Here is a 27,107-nt window from a genome sequence, read left to right as displayed (position 1 = left end):
ACAAAGGATTAAATAACCCAACAAGCGAAAAAAAATTCATTCCAGGTTAACTCAAAACATCTTTCTACATTCTTCCTGCCTCTCCCCCCAGACCCGGGGCTTATTTTGGTTCGACTTGAATTTTGTTTCTGATCTTTCGCCAAACTTTCATCCAACTTATTCATCCAAGCTCCACTAACAGAAAGGCCTCGTGCAGAGAAATATGTATGAAGAGGTGGGCTACGTAACTCTCACTACGACTACCGCCAGGCTGAGAGAAGCAGAGCTCGTGGACGCCATGGGCTGCCGGGTCGAGGTCTATCGCTGCTGCCGCCACTGCCGAGCCCTCTGCCTGAGCCGCCGCACGGACAGGCTGATCGGCTGCTTCCCGAACTTCTTCATGATCTCCTTGATTCTTGCCAGGTTGGTTTTGGAGATGGTGAAGTCGCACCGGGTAGCTCCCATGTCATAGCCGACTTCGCAGGTCTTGGTAGCGGCGGTGTAGCCCTCTGCCTTCACGCCCACCACGTATTCCCCCGGGTTGAGAAGACGCCAGTAATCCCCATCGGCTCCTGGTAGGAAAAGAGATGGTTTTCAGGACAGAGGCCCTTTCTCCTTGAAGAAGGTGCTGTTTATGAGAATACAGAAATGCCCGCACATGGATAAGATGACACCACAGGCAGCAACCCTGTGTCCTCACGCCAGGATGGCATCAACGAGGCTGCCCCCCATTCACACGTACCTCTCATGGTCCTGCCAAACCTACAACAAAACACACCTCAAACGTATTTTCCAAATGATGAAAAAAGGACAACAGGCTTCAGTTTGGCCTAAGATTTTTGCCAGTTGAAGTCAGGAAGATCCTGAGGCAAAGGGTCACCTTGTAATTGTTGGTGATTCCTGAGGGGCATAAAAGACCTTCCCCAAACTAAGTGTAACCAAGCAATCAAGAGGAGCCCCGGTGAGGTACCCACATCGCACTCAAATCCCGGCCAGACCGCCTGGACACGTGCATTTTGGTGCTATTTGGTATGCAAAGCACGTAAATGCATAATGTCAACACACTTAGAGATCTAAGTAATATCCCCCTCTATAAAATCTTACATTGAGTTTTATCACACTGATTTTCTATATACTATACTATACTTGTCAGGGTACTTAACCACTTGTTTACCTGTAAATGCATGAATGAACAGAGCTCCTGTAATCAACCAAACTACTCACACGTAAAGCAAGATGTATTTCAACACCTTGTTGAATTAGGACTTTCTGTTTTCCGCTTTTATCCCATATATGATTTCAGGTTACCCATATGGACATAAGGAGGGTTTTAGACTTCTTTTTAAATATTATTTTAACTAGGAAGTACGCTTAGCTGTGGACTGAAAAAGGTGAAACACTAATATCTAAAATTAGTTTTGCACTCTGTCCTTGGAAAACCCACTGTGGAATAAAAGTGCATATTCAAATACGCAATTCTCTATATAAATAGGAATGCAACATCTCTTCTATGAAGAGGGTTTGGGGTTGGTTTTTTTTTTTTTAGCACTGATGAGAACTGACAGCCTTACTCTCACCAGCCTTGGGTCGCTTGCAAAGCAGTGCGCTGCAAAAACTAAAGATGGTTTGCATAAAAATATTATGCTTGGGAAAAGACCAGACTAGCTAGCCTCTGTTTAAAGAAATAGGGGTTTAATTTAGGGGTCGGTAAAACAAAACACATGTTTGCAAACAGCAAGTGTCAGCAAAACAGCAATATCAGCTATAGGCTGACACTGCAGCCTCCGAACGCGAGCGTGAAGTTGGGGCGTATCAACTTCCTCAGGTTTTTCTTTCAGCCAGTTTGACCCTGCTTGGGTCAAAGAAGATCGAGGCCCAGATTTTCTGCTTCTGGGGACTCAGGCGTTTTTGGGAAGGGCTCCCTTTTTTCAGTTCTCCCTTATTATTGTGTCCATTGGCACCTTAACCAAAATACAAAGCATAAAGCTGCCCAGGTTTCTTCAATTTATCCCCAAGGGCTCATTTTTAGCTGTAAACGCTCCGGTGACACTACACGGCTGGCAAAAGGCTACTTATCACCCCGTGCATGGCTGTGAACACATCCCTGCTCAGAGCTTGCCTTTAGCCCCTGGACTTCAAAACCGGCCCACATTTTTCTGACACATTTAACAGGCAGTTCATCACAACCCTGCACACACGGCCAGAAAAAAAAAATCTACACATTCGCACACCACCGGGAAATTACTGCAAAGCTGGATATGAAACTGTTAACAGGATGCACTTTACCTCCTTTCCATTTACAAGTAGACATTAGTGTTTCTGTCAGCTGTCATTGCCCAGGATTTAATACCAGACTAAAAGTTTTTATTTTTTTTGTTGAAAATCAGATTAAATGCAGTAGGTAAAAAATTTCAGAGCAGATGGCAAGAGGAACACAATTAAAAATACAGATAAATTTAGTAAATAATAGGTTTGCTAAAAGAATTGGCTCCAGTGGGAGCAGGCTGGAGGCAGACTACATCCATCTCCTCCCTCTGGGTCTGGGAAAGAATTGCCGTGTCTTCTTAGATAAAATAACAATGCATAAAAATAGGAACATAGTACTATTATAAATGAAAACTGCAAGATGACTCCATAAACACTTCAGTTAAGAGCAACACTCTTTGAGCTTGATAGGACAGATCTTTGTTACAATTAAGTGTCATATTTACACTTAAATGCGGCAAATTTTACTAATTTAAATATACAGTAAAAATCTATCCTCACGCTCTGTTCCCTACAAAAGACTCTCCAGGAAAGTTGCACACCCAACGCATCTAACAACTAAAACCTAAATTTCTGTGCTGAGCAGGCAGCCAGGAATGAGGCTGGAGAGGTGTAATACCAGGATTATGCTTAGCTTAGCGTAACGTTATTAAATATTACTAAATGCTACTTCAAAATCTTTGGGTTTCATTACATAATGTATACTGACATCATATGAAACTTACCAAATATTGATAAATATGTCTCTGAACTTTACATGAAATTAAATTGATTATTACTTTGTTGTAAAAATCACACAGAAACGTTAATCTTTCTTCGGACTCTGTTACAGAAGTGTTTCACTGGAAAGAAACTGTACATTTCTTCATCAGAATTTACTTTGGGATTTCCAAATTGTGCAATCACAGGAAGGAAGCCCCAAAACTGCCTTTGCACCACAGGGAAAAAAAAGTGTCCAAGTGCATTTGGTCACCCCATGGATGAACTCTTTTCCAAAGGTTATTTCACAGAGCACAGTTCACATCTAACCATGACAATGTGTGATCATTCAGACTTAATCGATAGTTACATCTGCATCGAGAGAAAATGGAATAATTTTCCACAGAGCTCTTACTCTCAGAATCAATGACTTCAATTAACCTATTAATATTGTTAGCTTAGTGTCAGAAACCCTCTCTTTCCGTAAGATATATTGTACGTCCAAGGGGAAGTTAAAAAAAAAAAAAGTGGTTTCCATGCACTTTTTTTGTCCACAGCAAGAAGCAGAGATTTTCTCAAACGAGTAAATGTTATTCGAAGGCCTTTCCAGACAACTTCTGTCTGGCTCTACAGGGTAGTCGACCACATTAATGTATCAAAGCAACAGTAGATACCTACAGCCCAGCTCACTTTAAACAAAAGTTATATGAATAGAGATAGCGGCCGTAATTCTTCTCCTGCTCGGCCTATTTTTATATCAAGGCATGTCAGAGGTTTAAAAGGATACATTTTTCATTTAAAAAGCTATAAATGAAAGAAGACTGCTGACAATTTGCCTGCTTTCTCTGGAGTTATACATGCCATTTTAGCTTTTTGGCTCCAACATAAATTCCTTAGTTTCAAAGACTAATGAGACGTACATTGTTATCTGTATAATATAAAGCAAGATAGAGCTTTTATGTTCCCATCTAGAAAGTGATTCCCAAACAGAGTGTCAGCTTAAACATCTCTCATTAAAAAGAATGAAATAAGTACTTTTATTTTTACTAACAATTGCAGATGGCCTTGAGCCATAGAAGCTCAGCTCTCAGTCTGGACGTAAATAGCTGCAAGATTTCCTGAGCATTACAAGGTGGATTCTGGGATCTTGCACGGCTATTACACATACCACCAGCACTCCTTTCTGCGTGCACATTTGCTGTCTCGTAACTTGATTTTTCTTTCATGTGGCAATCCAGTGTACCAAGAGCTGGAGGTTAATCACCTATGGCATTTATTTGGTCATTCCCGCTATCATTTCCCAGTGGTCCCATTTTGAAATATTTAAGGCAGAATCATTATTGCCTAATTAAATATCTGTTATTTAATGTTTTCTTTTACAATAGAGACACGGTAGCACTGAAATAAAATTAATGTAAACTAAGTTAGATATTCCGAGATTTATTATTGGCTCAGATAATCTACTGTAGCAAACATTAAAGATTTGGAAGTCTCTTATCTAAAGCTCTATGATATGCCAAAGCCTGAAATCAGTTTACACGTCAAAGTGTGCCGTACTGGTAGCAAAGCCAGTGAAAGTGGCAGCTAGCAAAAGACCCAGAATGTCAGACAGGACATAAAAAATACATAAAATTATCATTCCTGTTTCTATACTGAACCGAACCCAGAGTACACAACAATGTGATCTGTCTGATTATTGACCATGAGGCTACTTTTCCATAAACATCCAGCAGAAACCTTGTTAACCTCTTGGAATCAGCACTTTGCATGCCAAGCAGCTCTGCCACAGTCACTACAGACTCCCCTCCTTGCTATATCCCCTTTGCTGCCTCTCTATTTAAGATGATTGTGTGTCTTAAATCACGGCAGAGTACCTACACAAACACAGTGGCCGTTGGACGCTATCCTGCCCTCTACCTGCCAACAACAATTTTCAGGTATTACTACCAATCTTGTAAGTGCTGGTGCCTATTTAAAGCAGTTCTTTATTTAGTGCCATAACTTCTTAGTGCCATTAAACAGGATTAGAGTTTACTCTGAGGATACATATCTGTGTCTGGGTACAGATCAAGACTGTGCTAACAAGGCAAATAGCCATTTGTGGGTTTGGTTTGGTTTGGTTTGGTTTGGTTTTTCAAACTATACATGTTGAAAAGAAATTCTCTGGGCTGAAATTCACCTGTGCAAAACAGTGTCTCTACTGAGCTCCATTAAATGACCTTTTATAAAGCTGTGATATTTTGCAGGAGACTCTTCACGTTGCGAAACTCCCCCTTCCCTGCACCAGCTGTTCCTCCTCCGGACACGGCGGCTCTAAATCACATCACCAACACATTCACAGCCCTATAACTGTTAACAGCCCGAGAAACACTCTTCCCCCACCGAGGCATTACCTACATGCTTTGTTTTTTCAGTGCTATAATTATTCTGGGCTAGATTTGCACTTCCTTTATGTGAGAAAAGAAGCAATAAGAGTTCTTTAGACACAGCCTCACTCAGGCTATCGGTTTGGGGCAGATAAAAGGCTATTTGCTCAATACTTTAGAAGAGGTGGAAAGAGGCAGAGGGGCGGAGAGGAAAGCCATAGTTCTGTTCTTGTCTACGAAGCTGCGCCGTGGGAAGAAGCGACTCCCTCCGCGTGTGCCCCTCCTTCTGCGACACACTCCTTGGACTGGGCACTATCTGCTGGCTTTTCTCAGAAAAGACTTCAAAGTTGCAATGAGGTTCTGTATTTTGTTTTTAAACCATCAATCTGTTCATTTGCACTGATATTTTGGGGTTTTTTGGTTGTTGTTTTGGGTTTGGTTTGTTGGTTGGTTTGTTTTTTTTTTTTTTTTTTTTTTTTTTACCTGTGCGAATGTCATGGTTAACACCTTCTACTGAAATAACAGCATTTGGGATTCCTTTTCCGTGCACATCTTTTACTATGCCTTTGATACCCCGATGGACCTATTGAGAAAATAAACGAACAAATATATATTGCACAGCAATGAACAGTGCCATCGTTAGGAAGACACAACAAATCATTGATTCCATATGTGATTTAAGCGTCTGCTATTCCTACTTTGTCATTCACACAATTTTGAAATATCATTATTAACCCAGTGTCAGCCTTCCAGGCATTAGCTACTTCTGACCCAGCTGACAAATTCCGTTAGAATTCCCGAGGCATCAAATTCAAGAGACAAACCCAAGCAGCTAAAGCGGCAGACCTAAGGGTTTTTCTTCTGGCAGTCATTTCTAGCAAGTTCTGCACTCAAGGCAAATTTTAACAAGCGTCATTGTTTTGTCCTCCTAAGTTAAAACATCCCGGCTGAAGTGGTATGCTGGTATTGCTTATAAAAATAATCACATAATCAATGATGCAAGGAAGACATCAGAAACCTTAAACTCCCTCTCAATCTGGAAGGAGTCATCAAGTTATTCGGAAGTTATTCTTCCGTCGCATACCTGTTCCATAAAAACAATCAGGGACTCGCGGTTGTTTTCCCATTCTTCGGGCAGCTCGCTCTCGTGGGGATACTTGTCACAGCCAACATAGATGGACAGCTCAAAGCAGTTTGTGTGCAGATAACTGAAGTCATTTATGCCTGTCAATAGGAGACAAAGAAAAAAAAAGAAACAATTTAATATCCTCTTTCAGTCTATTGATCAGATCTGATTATTTTACGTAAAGTAATATAACTTATTTAAACACAAATTGGGTATTTTTTCTAGCTGGCTTAGTCTGCAGATGTGGCAAGGCAAAAGTATTTTGGAAATGCCACGTCTCTTGTAATAAAGCACCAGAGTAATGTCACAGCTGTGCATTTAACAATACAGGGCTTTCTAAAGACAGTGTCCCATCAACACGTTCAAAACAGAGGACACAAGACTGCACCATGACACCATGGGCCACTGTGTCAGCCCAGCACCACATCCCCAATTCCTCCAGAAGAGCAGTGCCCTTCTGCTATCACAAAACTTAAAGGAAATAGAGATTTAGCAGAAAATAAACAAATAAAAAAATTGAACTAATCCCAGATAAAGTTTCTATGATATTGATGGAGAAGATAGAATCATAGAACCATAGAATTGTTCAGGTTGGGAAAGAACTCTAAGATCATTGATTCCAACTGTTAACCCAGTACTGCCAAGTTACCACTAACCCATGTCCCTCAGCACCACGTCTACACTTCTTTTAAATATCGCCAGGGACGGTGACTCCACCACTGCCCTGGGCAGCCTGTGCCAATGCTTCACAACCCTTTCGGTGCAGAAATTTTTCCTAATATCCATCCTAAACCTCCCCTGGCTCAACTTGAGGCCATTCCCTCTTGTTCTATCACCAGTTACTTGACAGAACAGGTCGACTCCCATCTCTCTGCACCCTCCTTTCAGGTAGTTGTAGAGAGCAGTAAGGTCTCCCCTCAGCTTCCTCTTCTCCAGGCTGAACACCCCCAGTTCCCTCAGCCGCTCCTCATCAGATGTGGGCTCCAGACTCCCCACCAGCTTCGTCTCCCTGCTCACACCAGGGAGATGTTAGGAGAGGTATCTCTTATGGCAAAAAAAAAAAACCACCTTGTACTTTGCTTTTAAGAAAGCACTAAACTTCACTAATCCTGGACACGTTCCCTTGGAGCAGCTCTCAGTTCTGATTGCCCTGGGCAGGAATGGGATGGTCTACCCCAGCTTGCATGGATGTGCGGCCATTAACCGAATTTATACAGCTGTAAATGCCAGGGCACAGAGTAACAGGCACTCCAGGATTGTCATGTAAAAATGATTCAGCAGAAGAGCTGATGAAATAATTTCTCAGTCTAAATGGTTTCCCAGGTAAGTAATCTAAATGATAGGAAAGCCAGAAAAATCAAGGTAGTAGAAGTCCTTTTCAGTTATCTATGGTGCCTGTTAGCCTGTAAGGAATGAAAGGATCTATTCTGTTTGCTCCCTATTATGGCTTTCCAGAGGGCTGGAATCTGCACCGCTGCTCTGCAATAGGGATTTCCATTAGAAATACGTCCTAAGCAAAACCCGGGAACCTCAGTGCCTCTGACCTGTCAGACTACATTACAGAGAGCACTTTCCAAAGGGCTTAAGCACTAAGGAAGACTGTGTTTACATACAGATCTCAAATATTTCCATTTTCCAGGTTTCTCTCCTGATCCTGCAATAATTTTCATTTGGAAAATTCCATTTATTAGTTCTCTACAATCACGCAGATAACATGATACAGTATGTGAACACTAGAGGAAGAAATGATAGGAGCTTCATTTCTTAATTATCCATCTGCATTTTGAAAAAAAAAATCTTTAAATGTTTTTTAATGATCATTAATTGTTATATTTTACAATGGCAAAGTTTAGGAGGAAATTATTTCACCAAGTCCTTCTCAATGAAAGGAGTTAAAAAAAAAAAACACAACCTAGTGATGTCCAATTACCATAGAGCAGTAGTCAAGTATTTAACGAGCTCTCAGTGCCTTCTGGATGCAGAGCAGGAGGATTATTTAATACAGATGTTAAACTTTTCACTTTTGTTGATGGGGAAAGCCTAAATATCAGAGAGTGGCATATGCTACTCTGCATAAATGTGCTTCGTCTCCACTTGAGAAACAGCGGCAATTATTTTCCCCTCACATACTGTATCGTATCCTGATTAATCTATTGTGAAATGTTTTGCAATACACAGTAATTGCTCAGTTTTAATACATGTATTTAAGAAAATGGCTTAACGTTGCCAAGAGCAACTCTCCGTGTAGCGTCTGAAAGATGCAAATCCCGCCTTGAAAACACTGGAAATGAAATGGAATTCATCTGTTCTTTGCCTTTGTGCAGTTCACCCAGTGCAGAAACGTTATATGTAAAATTGGTGGGGAACTTGCACTCATGGCAGCCCAAAACGTGCGCGGGGAAATAGTATGGCTGGGTTTCAGAGGCGTGCGGAGGTCTTTGACATCCGTGCAAGATATACTTCTCTGGGGACTCTCTGGTGCTGAAAAGGAATTAGAAAAATCCCTTATACGCTTTCCCACGGCACGAGCAGTGGAAGGTCTGTATGGATGACCGCTGCAAGGCCAGGCAGGGGGTGGGTGAGGGGAGAGAGGATGGGCAGCTGCAGTTTGGGGTACAGTAAGGAGCTGCCACCCGCCCCAAAGGAGAGGGGGGACAACTTTCTGCAAGCACTATATCGGGGTGTCACCTTCAGGTCAGACCTTAAGCAAGCAGGGGTTTAGGAGAAGGAAGTGTTAGGTGTCGATCTAAAAGGTAAATAAAGAGAGAAAAAGTGGAGTGAGCCGTACAAGTACATCCATATAGTCATGGAATTATAGAGTGAAAAAACATAGGGGAAATCTGTCTCCAAATCTAGAATCATATTTGGACAACCTTTTGCAACGCAAGGTGCCATTGGTTAACTGTCATATATATGTACGCATATATATCTCTGCAACACAAATCACTCTCTTCCATTTGTCCATGTAGTGAAGAGGTCTAAAACCACCCTGTAGGGTGGAGGTTGAGCTCAAACCACATATTCTGAGGTTTAGTCAGGAGTCCAAGGTGTAAAGAATTGAGAGTAAGAGGAATATTTTTATTTTTCCTTGGCCTTTTAAATATAATGGCAACTATTTATAGCGGAAGGTTTATTATAATGGAGGAGAGCAGGATGTAAAGTATAATGAGAAACATCATAAAGCGATAAAACAAATCGGATGAACCAAATCCAAGATGCAATTGTTACTAAGAAATCAAGATACTATTCAACATCTACATTGTACATCATGACTTAATATAACTTAGTGTGACAGCTGCTAGTGACATGGCCAAGGTAATCTTTTCTGGATCGATTCATAATCATGTTTCTTATAGCACTTAGGAAAATTAAACTCATAAATTAGATAATTAAGCATCCAAGTTAGCATTCACTTTTTTAGCATTTGCAGAAATGCGTAGAAACCTATTGTCAGGCATTGGCCTTGCGATCTAAGCAGTTCAACCTTCCCCTCCCCCGAATTCACCCAGCACTTTTTAACCTCCTGAAAAATATTTGAAAAGTTAATTCTTGGCTCCAGCCTTCAAAGGCTGGCCAGCATTAACTCTACACGGGCCAATGTAAAAGCCATAAAAGATGTGTCCAAAATTTAGAAATGTATATGCAGAGAAACTACCTGCAAGTTACAAACACGAGCCAGCTCCAATAAAACGCGGTCGGCACAGACGCTCGCTTGCGTCTGTTGGCCATCACTGCTGCGGTTGTTCCTGTTGTCCTTCACATTGTCATTGTGATGGACACAATGGATGATTGTCACATTGTCACATGTACAGCCCATTTCTCAATTTCATAGAACGCATTGTCTGACTGATGTCCTTACAAAAAACCAAAGCTTTTGAGCAGAACTGTGACGAACGAGCAGAGTGCCTGTTCCGAGCCTGCTCGATGGCACCCGTAGAGATAACCGCGCCTGTTGCTGTTAAAAATGTGCTTCTAATTAGGCTTTCCTGGAAATCGATGCTTTGTCTGCACTACAGGACACAGCTGCCCCTTCGCGCTCCTTGACAGGGCGACAGGATTGGGCGTATGGTGAATGACGCAATCTGTAATTTATTCTGGCAGCAGAAATGCCGATGGAGCCCAGGCAAAGTTTAAGAGTAATTAAGTGCATTTTAAAAATAGGATGGTGGCAGGCAAGCAGCAGCTTTTTGTGGCGTGCTTTTAAAACTCAAAGTGAAGGCGAGTGGGGGCTGATCTACAACCGAGTTCAGCCAACAGGAGGCTGAAATAATGATTTTTTTTTTTTTATCCGAGGGCCACTGGTCTCTCCCCAGGCTCCCAGACTGGTTTGGGAGTCGCCGCTTGGGCTCTGTTGTCGGTTACCTCTGCTGTTTGGCAGCATTTTCCTGTTGGCATCCTCCGAGATGGCAAAGGTTGACAGATTGTAGGTTTGGACCGGGGTGGATTTGTCCTGACAAACCATCCTGAATGTATAGAATCCATAAAACTAGCGCATTGCACGTGCGCTTTTGGAAACCTGAGTAGTAAATAAAATTGTCACCAGGTATTAGTGACACCGTCTCCTTCAACCCTCTGATACCTTATGAAGTGCAAGGAACAGACTTCCAGATTGGGAAATTCTCCTCTTATGAGAGGATGTTTTGCCACCATCGCCACCGCAGCGTACAGCAGGCAGTGATGGCATTAGCATAACTTAGCAAGGTAACGCTCATCGCAGTTTCTACAGACACTTACTTCCAGCCACGGTATGCCAGGAGGCTCCGTTAACAGTGCCATCCTCCTTTTGGAAATCCTCTGTGTGACACGCTCTCCTCCTCGCATCTGTCATCAGGCGGTGAGTGGAGGCATAGGAATACGCAAGCCAGCGAAAGACGTGGTCGTCCGGGGTAGGTGTGTAATCCTGGGTTTTCCACATCGATCGTACCATATCATAGGGGTACGCCACCACCAGCTCTCCGCCCTGCAAGTTGCCACCCAGCACAAAAGGAATTTTTTCCATCCATGCTATTATTGCCCGCGTCTCGACTGCCACCTGGGAGGAAAAGAAACAGCAGCTTTGATTCAGCCTGTGAAATCTGATGACCTTGCTTCAAAGGTAGACCAGGCGCAGGAGTCCCGCTGCGCATTTCTCAGCGCGGAGCGAGGAGGCAGCGCAAGAGACGTGGCCGAGGAGAAGGGCTTCTTTAAATTACCGCGCCTGCCAGCTGTGCCTGGGAGGTCACCGACAACCCATAAAAACTAACAAAGCCTTAACGTTAGTAATTTATGCAGCAGGAACGTCTACGTAGAGCGAGGCCAAGAGCAGCAACCGACAGAGATGTCAGACCGTGACACTGCTCCCACTGCCACTGGCTGAAACGAGTTTTTAAAAGAAAGGATTTTCAACATGGAAATACTTCTAAAGCCCACAGAACTGCCGCAGTTAAGTGCCTTCCCCTCAAGCCGGGGGAATCTCAGCCACTATAAACAGTTGCCGTTATATTTAAAAGGCCATGCAAAAATAAGTTAAATTTCTGGCACAAAGATGCAATAAATGACTTTAGCGTAAGCCGCTGCATTGGTTTTGCGTGTGCCTCAGCGTTTGCTGTGTAATCTCAAATGAAAACATCATGAAAACCTCAGGAGAAATCTGTACGGTGACTGGGTTTGCAAAGAGCCCATCTACAGTGCAGAACTAGGGAGAAGCCGGATTCGCAGGACTGAGCCCTGCGGTGGGTTTCTTTTTGTCTGCCTGTTGCTGCCTAAAAGTTGGGTACTGAGTCCTCCAGGTTCTTGCAATAGCACTGGAAGACAAGGATCCTCCAGGAAGTGGATCCCTTCCCAAGGGAACTGCCTTGGACATACAGGGGTGAATGGTACTTTTGTGGTGCGCTGTTATTTCCATTGACTAAGAAGAAAGCCGAGACAAGTAGTTTGGACCAGGTATGTAACTTCACCTGCAAGTTACTCATCTCTTGAGCTCAATCTTTCAGCCTGCCCCAGCCTTTTTGTCCCCCTCTCTCTGGTCTTACTCACGGTGGCGTTTTCGGACAGGTACCAGTCAGGGATCGGGATGTGATGGTTCGGAACTTTTTTTTTACTCTTCTTCTGATCTTCTGACTCCCAGAGCAAAGAGTTTAAATCAGGGAAATTATTGTTGATGTCAATGCCATCCTGAGTCCATCGTCCTAAAGACCAGCCCCCTAATTCGGAACCCTTAGATTTAAAAAAAAAAAAAAAAAGACAAAAGAAAGCAAGAAAAAAGAAAATAAAAAGGAAAAAGAAAAAGAAGAACAAAAAGACAAACGTTCATTCAGAATACAACAACCTGCGAGCCCTCAGCAAAGCATTTGGGGATGTGTCAGAGATAATTCTATACAGAGAAATGGACGGATGAATTATTCAATTAACTGAAACGAATAACCGGCTTTTTTCATTTATTATGAAACCTTCAATGAGCTGAAGCAAAACTTATGAAAAATTACTTGGGGTTAGCCAAAATGTTCTGTTTGGTTTTCAAGGTTTCTATTTAAGACTGTTTTTCCCCCGGGTTCCAATGGAGATGGCGTATATCCCCTTCCACGGCTGTGAGTGCAACTTTTGTGTTCCAGTCTTCTACAGACCGCCCTGGATGATTTTCCAGTGCGTTTGACCAGCCCTTGCAATTTTTCCTCCTGGTGTCTGTCTTCTTCCAGACTGAATTATTACGATGCCCAACACATTGTGCTGTCCTTAAAGACACACTATTAAATTTCAGCTGCAGAGGAATGCAAATTTTCATGTGCTTAGCTTGGTTTCTCATGAGAAAGAGGCTGCATGAATTTTCCATTTTCCATAATGGTATTCCCATTGATCTATACACCTCAGTATGGTTTGTTCTGGCACTCTTAGTGACCCTTCTTTCCATACACATCCTCCTGTTAGCCAATGTCACACAGAGTGCTGTTTCTTCCAGCTTTTTTGCTAAGTTTTTGCTTTGATGTGCTTATTTTTTGCGCTTATTGCTTGTAAAATATGACCTTTGGAAAAAAGAAAAATGACAAGAGGGGCAGGTTTCATTGATCTGGTACAACTAAAACAACTGCTTGATATATTCATAATCGTATTACCGCCTTGTATGCCTTGTCATATCCATCTGGGTTGACCGAGGGCAGGAGGTGGATCCTGGTATCCTCAATGAGATGTACGATGCGTGGGTTCCCAGCCAGGTATTCCTGACACATGAACTGCATTAACAAAAGGATTAGCTCACGGCCAAGCACTTCGTTCCCGTGAGCTCCTGCAATGTACCGAAATTCTGGTTCACCTGTTGAAAACACAGAAGTGTAGGGCAGAAGTGTAGTCAGAGCAGCAAATTTCACTTAAAGAGGGCTGAAGAAATGCCTTAACTGAACAAACGATAGGTGAAAACGTAACTTTACAGAAACAAATTATTACTTTCTGGTGCAATTTCAGAAGAACAGGCTTATGTATCAGGGATATCTAAAGCCACTGTATAAAACCTCCAAAGCTGATTTTCCATTAAAGAGATTTTTAATTACACTTACAATTTCAGCATGTTACAGGTAGATTTTAAAAGTTCAGATAGACAAAAAATAACGAAAAATACCTTGCTGGTAGTTCATTGGGACAGATGATAAGGTTCTTAAGAGATAACAGTCAGTAACTGCATAATTCATCTCTGACTTCACACATTCCCTTTTCTCCACTAATAAAAAAACAGGTTCCCATGTATTTTTCAAGGTTATCCTGAATGCCACAGTCCTTGCACTCAACTACAAAATGCTTCAGAGATGATTAGGAATAGTGCCAGCTATTTAATTGTCCCTTGTGAGAATAACACTTACAAACATCAACAGGACAGACCCAAACTGGCCAAGCTATGGCTTGTGCCTGGATCCGCCCTCCCAGCTCTCCTGGCCCATGATACGCTCCTTGCATGTTCTCTGCAGGGCTCTCAGACATAGATAAGCCACCAAGGCTGATTAGATTGGGACATTAACATCTGAGATTCCAAGACTGCAGTCTAAGATCAGCCCGAGTCTACTGAGAGGTTACATCTATTGTGCTCCATCCCTTAGGGCAAATTAGGGAGATGACTCAGGAGTGCGTTGCAGCTTTCTTCCTTGGGTGGGAGGGACACGTATCGGGGTATTTATGGACATGGCAAAGCACAAGATGTCTTTATTCCAACAGGTGCCCCAGGCACCATCATAGTGAGATATTTATTTTTTTCCACAGAAGGACCAAAGACTGAATGACTTTCTATTCTGAAGAATTATATCACTGTAGGAAATTGTATCCCGGCACTCACCAGAGAAAGATGATTTGGGAGATTTGACCTGTCCTTGCTTGCAATGCATTCACCCCATATAAAAAGGCAAATTTCCATCCAAAGCTACATAAATCCCCACAACTAAAATCCATTCCTCTGTACTAAAATTCACTTTTATTTTGTTATTGTAAAGAATAAAACTCCTTATCATTAAAGAATTTGATCCCACATTCAAAATGCCTTCTATTTGTGCTCACCCTCCTCTTCCCAATTTAGAAATGTAGCGCTGAAGTTCCTCCCACATACATTTGAAATCTTTGCTGCCGTGAATATAATTCCATCAGTGATAATTACTGCAGATACAGAGAATGGGGATAAAAAAAAAAAAAAAAGCCAGATCCCAACACCCTTCAACAGATTTAGTTAGACTGAATCCTAACCAACTTCGTGTTCTCCTGGGTTGTCAGAAATCTCGACAGCATACAGCTTCAGTCCTTGGTTGCTTTTTCCAATATTGTAAATTCGTGTGATATTCGGGCACATTTTATTCACAGTTTTCATCAACTGCCAACAAAAAAAATGACATATAGTTAGACAGTGCAGCTTCAAAATAGGTCCACTATTAATTATTTCATTCCAAATTGGTTGCGGCAAAACCTCTTCATTTTCATTTCTGAGTATTGTTTAGTTGCAAACGCTTTATGTCTAGTTCATGAATTACAGCTCTTCTACTGGACAGCATAATATTTGTTCAGCTGGAACCAGCTGAATACTGCCTGTTGAAACACCACAGCGTAGGTGAGATTTAAAATCATTCTTACGTTAGATGTATTTGCAGTATTATCACAAAACTAAGGACTTGAGGGAGAAGTCCAATAGGAATGAAAACAGCAAAAACATTACTACTACATTACCCAGAGGCAGTAAAACACATTTTCAAAGCGTTATGCAATAGAGGGTAATTAGACACTTTAAAACTTCCTTCTACACAGTCCATGATTTACTATATTTTGTTGCCCCGAGAAGCTGTGGCTGCCCCATCCTTGGAGGTGGTCAAGGCCAGGTTGGACGGGGCTGGGAGCAACCTGGGCTGGGGGGAGGTGTCCCTGCCCAGGGCAGGGGGTGGAACTGGATGAGCTTTAAGGTCCCTTCCAACCCAAACCATTCTATGATTCTATAGGTAAGTGACTTGAGATGACCCAGGGTGTTAGTGGCACGGCAATGCGTATACGTTACAGGTTGCCACAGACATACTCTGCCCAGTAAAGGAAATTTCTCTCTCCTTTGCTCTATGCAGCAGCAACTTAATTTAAAATAAATAAATAAAAAAATAAAAAAATAAAAAAAAAACAAACCCAACACTAAAACCAAAAAACCACAAAGGGAGAAGGATATAATCAATTTAAACACAATTTTCCCAGTGAATTCTGATTACACCTGCCTCTGCGGAGGCAGAGACCAAGCCCACCCTTCTTGTGTTACAATGTGAAATCTCATACGGGAAAATTGTTAGTTAAGGCAGCGTTGACGTGGCCGAAATAGCAAAATAGATATAAACTGGATGACTCCATAAACACAGCAGGATGTAGTCCTTCAGTAAATAACAGATTCCTCAGAAATTGCTTACCAAGTTTCAGCAAAGAAATAGAATTAATAACGGCAATGCCAACAGCCTGGCTGAAGACATTCCTCCCACCGAAATCTAATCTATTCGCTGTTGCTGCGGGTACTGCATGACATAGTCAAAATACAATGAAATGGCCTTAGCGTTTACTGAAGTGCCTAGGGAAGGTCATGGTTAAGGGTACGGAGTCACACAGGTGTCAGCCAGGTCTAAATTGTCCCACAAACGCTTTCCTGTGACCTTTCAGGTGAATGCTAAAATTTGCAAACAAGTCTGAAAATTTGTGTGTTACTAATAAGAACTTATTGCAAATAGCTTTAAATGACAACTATCTGTCTCAGTTTTTTCTTTTTCATTGCAAGGCACTAAAGAAAGAAATGAAGACTTTAGATTGGAACCCTAGGGACTATTAATTAGACAATCTTTTCATAAACAAGGGTGCATACACTATCGAAGAAGGAATACTGTAGCATAACAAAACTCTCTGCTCACACGGTGTTAATTTAGAAACAATATCGGATGATAACAGGGCTGATGATTTAAAAAATGCAATAAGTAGACGTGTCCGATTCCCATGCCACCATTTAGCAAATCTAAATGGAAACACAATTCACATTGGGAAGACCATCATTAAAATTCCTCTCATAAAAGGCTTCACTTCTATTTATAATCATGTTGCAAAGAGACCAAAAAGGTGCTATTTTTGTACACTTGTTCATCTCATACGTTGGTTTTATACACACGAGAAATAATTTCTTTTGGAAATCTAAACTCAGACACTCGGCGCTGTCTGAAAAATAGCCTTTCAGTATATTTTCTAGTTTCACTTTTACATTTTTTCACCACTGTTGTTTGTCATCATCAGTGTGCTGGTATTACAGCCACCCAGCTACTTCCGTGGAACTTTTTTTAATGTTCTGGGCCTACATAAGTGGGTATGTCATTATTTGTTATTCCAGCTGAAACAACTAGGAGAAGCCAGAAGACATTGTTTTATATTTTCTAGTGTTTGGTTTAAACAAGTCGATTCCCAACTTTTTGAGATAAACTGCCTTAAATCTTCATGGTGAAGAGCTACCGCATCTGAACCCACTCTTAACGAACCAAAAATACCATCAATGGATACGGAGCTATGGACCTCGTACTAGAGCCTGACAGACCAAAACTTATCCAAGGTCTACTGTGTGGGGATTATAGAGTTACATTCTACTGACAAGAGGATTAAATGGATTATTATTGGATCAGACACTGTGTTTTTCTCCAATAGAGATAAATATTATTTCTTCCACTCTGCCAATGAGTACAGATATAGCATCAAAAGAAGGTCTATTTAAGCAGGCTGAAAACTGGTTTCTGTAACGTATAAATAATATTGCTGTCTCAGCTCCGTGTTTACTAATTCCTCTCCTTATACACTCTTCAAACTGCAGGAAACTCCGACGGATTTATCGCTGCATCCACCCAACTCCCCAAGATGTGGAATAGGGAAGATGAGCCTGTCCTCCCAGGGGTGTCTCTGAAATCAGGCTGCAGTGCAGAAGCTTTCCTAACCTGCCTGGCACTACAGTGGGCACAGGATACCCAGAGCATCGATTTAGGAAAGCAGTTAAAAGTATTCATTACATAGTTAAAAATTCATTACTAGTGAGAAAATTTCCTAGAATCAAGTTCAAAGTGTATTAGAATCAGTGGAAATATTTGTATTGGCCTCAGTAAACTCCCCATCATCTCTTTAATTGCAAGCATGTGATTATTTTCTGAGTCATACAAAGAACCTTTCCTGAATTAGGGCCTCTGCAGTAGACTTCACTATGGCTTTTTTGATAACAGTATGGATATAGTAATGTAGTTAAAGGCTTATGTGTAAATACAATACTGAAAATGAACGTATTTCATATTTGCTTTTCTCATACCCATTTCCTACAAATGGAACAACAGGTCGCCTAAATGTCACAGTCTTTCCTTTGTGCTTTGCACAAACTGCCAAAGACAATTGATGAAAACAGTCAGTCAGGGCGTTATTAGCAACCAGCAGGACTGTAAAACACTTCCACAATTGCATTCACTAGCAGTTCTTATTTGACAGTTCCTATTTGTTTGTCACTACCAATTATTTACCCTATTAGTGCCCTGGAAAAAGACTGCATGCAGTCTTTCAAGACTTCTTGCAAAAGTGGTTTCTGAAGGTCCATTTCCTCCATTTTGCAGAAAAGGTGTACTCAATGTAGGTCTAAGGCCCATCTGCAGTTGAAAGGGCTTCCAGTCAATGCCTTTAACATCTCCATATTTCTTGTTCAAACCAGAAACTACCTCCTCCTTGACCTTGGAGACTATCAGATAGAGACCATCAACCCGGTGTTGCACGCAACCTAGGATGTTTGCCAGGTATCGCTCTAGTCTTCTACATTTGGTTGTTTCGCCCTCTCATAAACCCGCTCAACTGGTAACATATACAGTGCTCTTCAATTTTCTGCATTATCATTACACCACTTCATAAACACAGCTGGCCACGAAGAGCAACACCAGACTTGAGGGGTGCTTGGGGTCTGGCTTGTCCAAAGATAAGTCACAGCCAGTTAAACAGATTTCGAAATTAACACTCTTATTTCCTAGGAAAGATAAGATCTGGGTTAGTTATTTCAAAGACAAGGTTGTGCTTAAGTATCCATCTTAAACTATTTCTGGGGATATCTCTCGATTATTTTAACAGCTTCCTGTAGAGCATGAATACATCTTGTAAATACTTTGGACTGTAAGACAATCCTGACTTCTGCAAGATACAGTGACTGTTCTCGTTGATTGAAAGAAGACTCTTGAATGCTTTTTTTAAGAGAAAAAAATGGTACTATAAATTTCATCTTCCTAAACAGAGAGTTCTATTAAAATAATCTAACGTGAAGAAAATCCCTCCCTCTCACAAATACTCAACATACTGTAATGTAATGTAATGATTCCAAAACACGGCCCAGGGAACACTCTCTCCTCCTCCTTCTTCAGTGCTTATGATAAATAACTTTAAAGAACAATGTTTTTTTATAAGGTGGTTGGCAGTGAAGCAGCTAACAAAACCGACAATAATGCACGGTATTTAATAAAAAATATTGACTCTGGAAATTGGCAATAATTGTTCTATTTTACACTCAGGCAAGAAATTACGGAGTTCTAAGAATAGTTTTGGGGATATAAGACTTATTGCTCCCCAACCCACAATCTCCTGCCCACCAGCAGCAGAACCCTATTAGAATCCAATAAGCTCTAAACAGATTAAGTATTTTGACACACAGAAAACCAGAACTTGGGAGAGCGCAGTCAAATACACTTCACAACTGACCTACTCTCAGCCACAGTCGCAAATGTTCTGCTGCTATGAAAAGTGGAAAAACATTCTGGTTTAAAGCTGCGTTTTTCCCCAAAGACATTTCTAACCTGACCAACCTGTCTTTCTGCAACGAGAATCTAAAATACACTTTATTTTATTGTTCTTGACAGTAATTATGCCAATTGAGTTTGTACTTGTCTAATCTTTGTGCTAAGAAATATAGGCCACGAAATCTCTACCGAAATAAATGTGTGACTCAGTACCCAATTGCTTAATAAAAATGAATGGTGATTCATGCAGTATAAATACACTGAAAATTCAGCACACGGAAAATGATTCACACACTTCAAGTCCAAACATATTATCTTTATATTTGAAGAGAAAGCAGGCAGAAATATTTCTTTAGTACAACCCGCACCTGTGTCTGTGGTGATATGAAGCAAGATTAAAAACGACGACGAAAATAACAACAAGGTTACCTGTTTGAAGTTAAAGAACAAGATTAACAAGGTAGGTAGATTTAAAATTAAACTAATAGGATTTTTTATTCTTTTCTAACCTTCTTTGTTTTATTTTTTTTAATTTTATTCTGATTATCCAAAACCACTGAAGTATAGGAGACGGCTGATGGCTAAGTCAGGCTCAGATCTCAAAGCAGAAACCACTGCAACGTTCACCACTCAAATATAAACGGAAGCGAAATAATGGCACGTTATGTGTAAACACTGCTTCTGTCATGTCATGTCACCTGTTTAAGGTTAGATGATGTACAAATTAAGACTTGGGGATTTTAATAGATTACCATTTTTAATAATAGATTAAAACAGACAGGGGAAAAGGTATTTTTGATAGATCGCACATAACGTTTAATAATATTTTTTAAAGGTAGAATTCAGATTCCGTAAGAGCTCAAAAGCCTGCACCCATCCACCCTCCATCCAGGAGGTCACACAGCAGCCTCTTTGCCTACCTGCCTCATTTCCTTGTAGTTGTGATGCTTAAAGTCAAGATTATCTGTAGTCGTCATTTCATTTCTTCTGTGGTAATAATTATTTGGGTCTGAGAAAAGAAATGAAAGAATTTTCATGTGCTTATGTATTTCAAATATAAAGATGCTTAACCATGACATATGCAAGGAAGGTGGAAGTCTAAATGCCATTGTCCTATGTGCATTTAAAAGAATTTTTTAAAAGTAAAACTCAAAGAAAAGAAACATTAAATATTTGTAATTGCTGCAGAAATCAGCTCATATAAATCCAAGCAGAAGCACGGAGGCAGCGGGCACTGGCTTGCTCGACAGCTACTCTGCACAAACAACTAAACTCCAAGAGAAAAGCAGAAGGGCATCCTAAGGCTACGGAGGAGGGCAAAAGACACTGGAAAATGATGAGTCAGATGCAAGATAAAAGAGTGGAAAAAAAATCGCATCAGAGGAAAAAGCCCCAGTAAGTGGTTTGTGTCCGCTTGATTAATTTACTATTACGAGGCATGGGGAATTATCTTTTCATCTTCTTGATGAGTATTTTCAGAGTCTATGCACTGCCTGCAAAATACAGAAAGGCGCTACTGTGCATATTAAACATTCCTAATTAATTTGCCAAATGTTTTTTGTGGAAGTCCAAGGTCTTTGTCACTTTAAAATTAGCATATTCATTTCTATATGGATATAATTTACAGTGTCTGTATTTTGAAGTATCTAAGGAAAATATGTGAATAGAAAAAAAACCCTTTGTTTCCTTGATTTTCCAGGCCGTTCACCTGGAAAAAAAACAGGCCAAGACTGTTTGGGCTCAGCTTTATATTTCCAGATATATGTACTCCTGGGCTAATCTATTATGATTTATTTTTACAGGTAAACAAGTCCATTTGGAAAACATCAGACACATTCCTTAATTTGCCACATCTGGGATGTCCGGAATATCGAGCAATCGTTTGTCAAACCAGTGGTTGTCAGGTTGTTATGAAAAGTTGTTTCCCTTTGCACAAAATCATCTTCATTTGGTTGAAAATTATTGGGAAAAAAGCCAAATATGAAAACCTAGATATCATCCTGTCTTATTGCAACACAGCCAAAAGACACCGTCCCTAAAGACGAAAAATTATTTTTTTTAACCTGTCAGGATATTTTTTTGGAGAAAGCATAATTGTTAGTATGAAGAATATGTAGACACTGTCCTGCAACAACAAACACTTAATGAAATTACGGAAAACTCATAGTGCTTAAAAATACCTTATGACTTCACATTTTTAAGCTTCATTCGTCTGACATTGGAACCTCTAAATTCTCAAATTTTTTCTTCCCTGAAAATTCTAAAAGTATTTGGGTCTTTTTCTTATGTGGAAGGAAAGCAAAATCTGAACTATTTAAGTTATTTATGAAATGGAACATGCAAGTTCCATTAAGCTTCACTGTAGCATCACCCACATTCTCTATCACTTATTTACTCTCCATTCACACGCTTGTCTCCACTTCCATTCCCCAATCTACAGCAGAAACACTGCAGGGTCAGCTGAATGCTGCTTGACAAAGATGACTGAAAAATGTCAAAAAAAATATTGTCTCAACAAAATCTGGTTGTTCAATGCAGTCGGTCCTTTCCAGTGAGAACTTATTCTATAACGAGACCATCTGGAAATGGGAGCAATTAGGCTTTAATCTCAATTAGAGCCTAATCAGGTGAGGAACCAAGATTTCTTTGGCTATTAAAAAAAATAATAAAAGTTTTGAAGAATCAAGAGGGTTAAGTTTCACATAATTCACCTGCATCTTTAGGTGTTCTTTCCAACCTAGCTCAGGCCAAATTGATGCGAGTCTACTGACAGCAATGATGTGGCAGTAACCCCGCGGATGACTCTGGAATGCCAGACCCTTAAAGGTCAACCCATGTTAATTTGTAGAAATTATTCCTTAATACATTGATGACCGAGAAACAGAAATCACAAAAATCCAACTTTTTCTAGATAAACACAATGTGTTTAATGCCGCACAAGATACCTTCACCATTGTAAAAATAGCTCTGTGTTGTAAAAATATAAAAATAAACATTATAAAACTGCCAGGATGTTGAAAGCTTTCTCTAGCACCACGAGCCAAAATACACAGCAACTGATTTTTTTTTTCCTAGTACTTTAATCCCATTCTTTTCAAAGTCTGGCACTTTTTCCATACATCAAACATTAATATCACGTGAATGACTGTGAATGTTGTGGAGTTGGTGGAAACTTAAAAAACTGTACAGCGAGAATGACTGTATCTCTGGTCCGTCCTCAAAAGCAACGCACAATTTGACAGCTCCCTCGAGAATTAACACTCGCATTTTGCCAGGCTCTACTGTGAGTCTGCTTGGATCGCTGGATTTCTGCTGCAGCAGGAATACAAATTAGAAAATTAAAAGCTAAAGATGTAGAAACGCATACAAATCTTGTGCACAGCTGGTTAGGTCCACCTCGGCAAAAATTATTTTCTTCCATAAAACAGAGAGTAAGAGACCAAGAATCTCAAGCCACAGAAGAATTCGATTTGAAATACACTCGTTTATTCATGGCACTACCTCAGACAGTCTTTGTTTCTTCCAAGGAGAAAAGATCCTGCAAAAGCATGGCATTCCTATTTACACAGAGGAATGTGTGAGGTTTTTCTACCACTAATCCATCTTTATGGTAATTAGTAGAGTTTATTAAGATTGCAGGTAAAGATAGCTTGTTACCTTCATAATTCTACTCTTCGTAAAGATGGACAAGTGACTAGGAAGCCTTTTCTGTCTTCATTTCACAGAATATTCAGGGTTGGAAGGGACCTCTGGAGATCATCTACTCCAACCCCCTGCCAGAGCAGGGGCACCTACGGCTGGTTGGACAGGAACGCATCCAGGTGGGTTCGGAATATTTCCATGAAAGAAAGAGATCGACTCTCTGAAATGCTCAACTTCTTTCCAGCACGAGACCTCTGGGGACTGCCCATAAAAAGTAGCAGAGAGGACCAATTGCTCGGCAGTTTGACATATCGAAGGGAGTTTCTGCTACATTCCAGCTCTACACAGCACCTCAAGCAGTGGAGCCCTGACTCTTCCAGTGGGGTTCCAGTTATTATGTTATCAACAACATCTGTTGGTCTTTCTTCTTTTCTCCTTTAGTTCTCAATGTTCTTTTAACTTGCATGGAAAGGTACGAAATGAGCTTTGCAATGACTTGAAGATGGACTCAACACTCACAAAGCAATACGATCAAAATACTCTCGTTTGGTAGGTAAAACTTGCATCCATTCCCAACAGGGCTTGTTCACACGCTTCGTTCTCACAGAAGTCCTACAGCGAGTTGGATGCTATCACACCTAGCAAGCTCAGAAGTTGGGCTCATGTACTCCAAATGGACATGATAATGAAGTCAATCCAAGTGATTTAAATAAGTTTTTAATAAAAAGAATAGTCTAGTCTAAATCCTTTAGATTGCCTTAAAAACCTCAACATGCCATTTTGCAAATGGCTGATTTTTTTTTTTTTTATTTCTGTGTAACATAAATGAATTTGACTTGTCTTGCCAAAATTGAACGTATCACAGACAGCACACGTGTAATCTTGAAAAAATCCCCTAGCAGACATATCAGATGACTGTAATTTTTTTTTCCACGTGATCTATGTCATGGCAGTCGTGAGCATTAGCATCACACATTAAATCAGCAGTGACACAAATACTCTGCAACTATATATGGATTCTTTTCTATTTACGTCGATGTATACTCAAATACCACACAACTAATTCCAGTTAAGTTTAATGAAGTATAATAGCATGCAAGCTCTGAACCTGGGGTAGTTGCTTCTTAAAGGTTTTCTACCAAGTTTGATGTTTCTAATGATTTTCTACAGTTTGATTCTAATAATAATGGTGATCTTGAGGATTGGCAATACACTTCCAGAATAGCATACACTTCACTGTACAAATAAAATTTGAAAGAAAAACCTTTTAATGACACCCACTGCATTGCTGGACACATCTGTCTTGATGAGTATGGAGAAACATACTATATTGGCTTTTCCCAGGAGAGTTATTGAATTTGGTGTCATTTTTATTTAGCTTTTGCTCAGGCAAACTTCCAAAAAAAGTTTTAAATTGCCCAAGATTAAGTTTTAGCATTGCAATGACAAAAGCAGAACACAAGGACAGACTGTCACTCTAAGTAAAACTTTACTCTGGTGAGTAATCCGCTGAATTTAGTACTATTGTATACACATGCACTTATACTGAAAGATACTTGTAGAAAGTCACAGTTTTATACAAAATGAGCACACTCCTAGACTTAACCAGGTGCCTGGCAAGAAAAGACAAGCAATGAAATTAGGACTGAGTGATGCATCCACTGCAAAACACCGTACTCCGTTACAGAGCAGTTTGTCTTTTAGCTTGGGGTGAAAGCGATGGCATAATCTTGATGCCAGTCATAGTTTTCTATATAAGAATTATTAAAAATTAAATCTAATCACAGACTTATTCCATTAAAATAATTGACTGTTGCCTTGAATATTCTACAGTATAAATAAATGCATGAAGAGCTCAGCTAATTTTCCCTCTCCTCTCTCTGGGTACTTTTGATCACATGCAGTTTCTTTTTGATTTTCCTTAGGTTTGAGAAAGAACAGGCAAGGAAAGTACATCCATCCCTCTGAGGCAATTGCAAAAGCTTGTGCAGGTCAGTCTACATCTGTGTAAATACTAACATATTTGGAAACTGGAGAGGGAATTAAACGCTGGCGCTTTCGTCCTCTTTCTCTCCAGCGAGAAATGCCAGCATGACACTCCGCTACAGGTAGCATTTTCTGGCATCTTTCCTCCACAGCTAAATGTTTTTCCCTTGGTGAAACAGCAAAGCTCTTCTGTTGCCCGAAAGACGGTTCTGACACAGTTGGATAACACAGCTTTTTTGTAGAGCCACTGTACTAGTCTAGAAAAGGTTGGTTGGCAAAACTAGCCTACAATACACCAAAAATGTGTGTTATGAATAATATATAAGCATTTCACTGATGAAAATTACAATTGTCTTATTTAATACCAATTAGATAATCATTAACTTCTCTGTTCCAGTTATCTAAATAGTGTTTTCTTACTATTTGTCCAACTTTTAGTGCACCTAGCATATGCTGCAGATTTTATTAACAGAGCCCTACCCTAGCTGACAGACCCATTTTCACCGCATTCCGTCAATGCTAACAAGCTTTCCTAGAATATTAATATCTTATTCAGATTTCTTTTTTATCTGGTATTCCTTTCGTACCTTCCCTCATGAGCCTACGTGATGGAAAGCTGCTATACAGTACAGACTGAATGCAAATCACTTAATTTATTCAGGGATTAATAAAGACATAAAACCTAACATTACAAGTTTAAAAGACAAGAACAGAAATTCACAGTCATGAAAAGTGACTGATTTTCCTTCCACGCGATCTTTTTCCCCTTGGGGTATTTCCCTACAACCCCATCCGCTTGTGCACTGTCACTGCCTCAGGAGGACACGGGGCACGGGAGCTCTAAAATATGACCAAACTTCTCCTCCTGACAGCTTGATTTCTTATATGTTCACACTCAGGGTGCAAATATAATCAAACCCACAGCAGGTATTCAAGGAAACTGAGCTTCGCCTCACCTCTTTCATGGGTCTCTGGAAAGGATGGAGTTGTGTGAGCTGACAGAGCTTCACCTCCTGATTGTGATGAATTTAGGAGACTTGCTCAGATTTATGGAGGAAACCTCTGTCAGAAATGAACCTTCAATATCTAGTCACACAGTCAACAGTGTACCAGAGCAGCGCTATGAAAGAGGCTGGACTCATGGCCAAACCAGTTGGCTACCTAAACTGGAACAAGTAAGAAGACACCAAAAAAGGCTGAAGAAGTCCATTTACAGGAAACTGCAAAAAAAAAAAAAAAAAAGTCACGTCCTACAGGAAGAAAACACGCATGGAAAGGCCTCTGCAACCTGGGAAAGAGCTTTGTTTTGAGAGCCTTGCGTGCAACGAATAAAATGAGCTAGAAGAAAGAAATGTCAGTTCTTTCTGAGCCAAAAAGACGGGTCAGCAGCTTATCAAAACCGATTAGTTCTTTCAGTCCAATTACATTTTGCATAAACACACCCCGTTGCCATTGTGTTTCTCAATGAATGATTCTGGTATTTTCTTTCAGGAATCAACTGAATCGGCCACTGCAGGCAGTTAACTCAATAAATGACTACCAGGAGGACGCACTGATGCTGTTTCCATGCGAATCCCAGCCCTGCAACAAGCTGTAACGGCGCTCATTGCAACGGGGGTGGAACTGCAGATATGTTCTTACCTCAGTAGCACCTTCACCCACTGATATGGCCCTGTGAAGCTGAAGGATGACAAATGCTGACACTGCAAAGCACCATTTGGCCCAATATGGGTGTATACCCAATGAGAATCTAGCGTAAATAACTGATGCACTTAATAAAAATCACCTTTCCAAATA

The 27,107-nt window shown here is 40.6% G+C and overlaps 1 protein-coding gene across 1 annotated transcript in view; it reads right to left on the bottom strand.

Annotated features, from left to right (window-relative positions):
* Positions 1–297: 297 nt before the first annotated feature.
* CPXM2 (carboxypeptidase X, M14 family member 2) overlaps positions 298–27,107 on the bottom strand; it is a gene marked incomplete at both ends in the record, with an annotated part of 80,406 nt that continues 53,596 nt past the window's right edge. The window contains 8 exon segments of the mRNA XM_082486698.1: positions 298–551; positions 5,793–5,892; positions 6,394–6,533; positions 11,170–11,467; positions 12,451–12,630; positions 13,524–13,720; positions 15,130–15,253; positions 20,603–20,691. Of these exon segments, the coding sequence (XP_082342824.1) occupies positions 298–551; positions 5,793–5,892; positions 6,394–6,533; positions 11,170–11,467; positions 12,451–12,630; positions 13,524–13,720; positions 15,130–15,253; positions 20,603–20,691 (1,382 nt within the window).

This window comes from Vanellus vanellus (assembly GCF_965231255.1).
Source record: "Vanellus vanellus genome assembly, chromosome: 7".
Lineage (NCBI taxonomy): Eukaryota > Metazoa > Chordata > Aves > Charadriiformes > Charadriidae > Vanellus > Vanellus vanellus.
The sequence above is the reverse complement of the archived record's forward strand: the minus strand, read 5'-3'. Positions and strand labels throughout refer to the sequence as shown.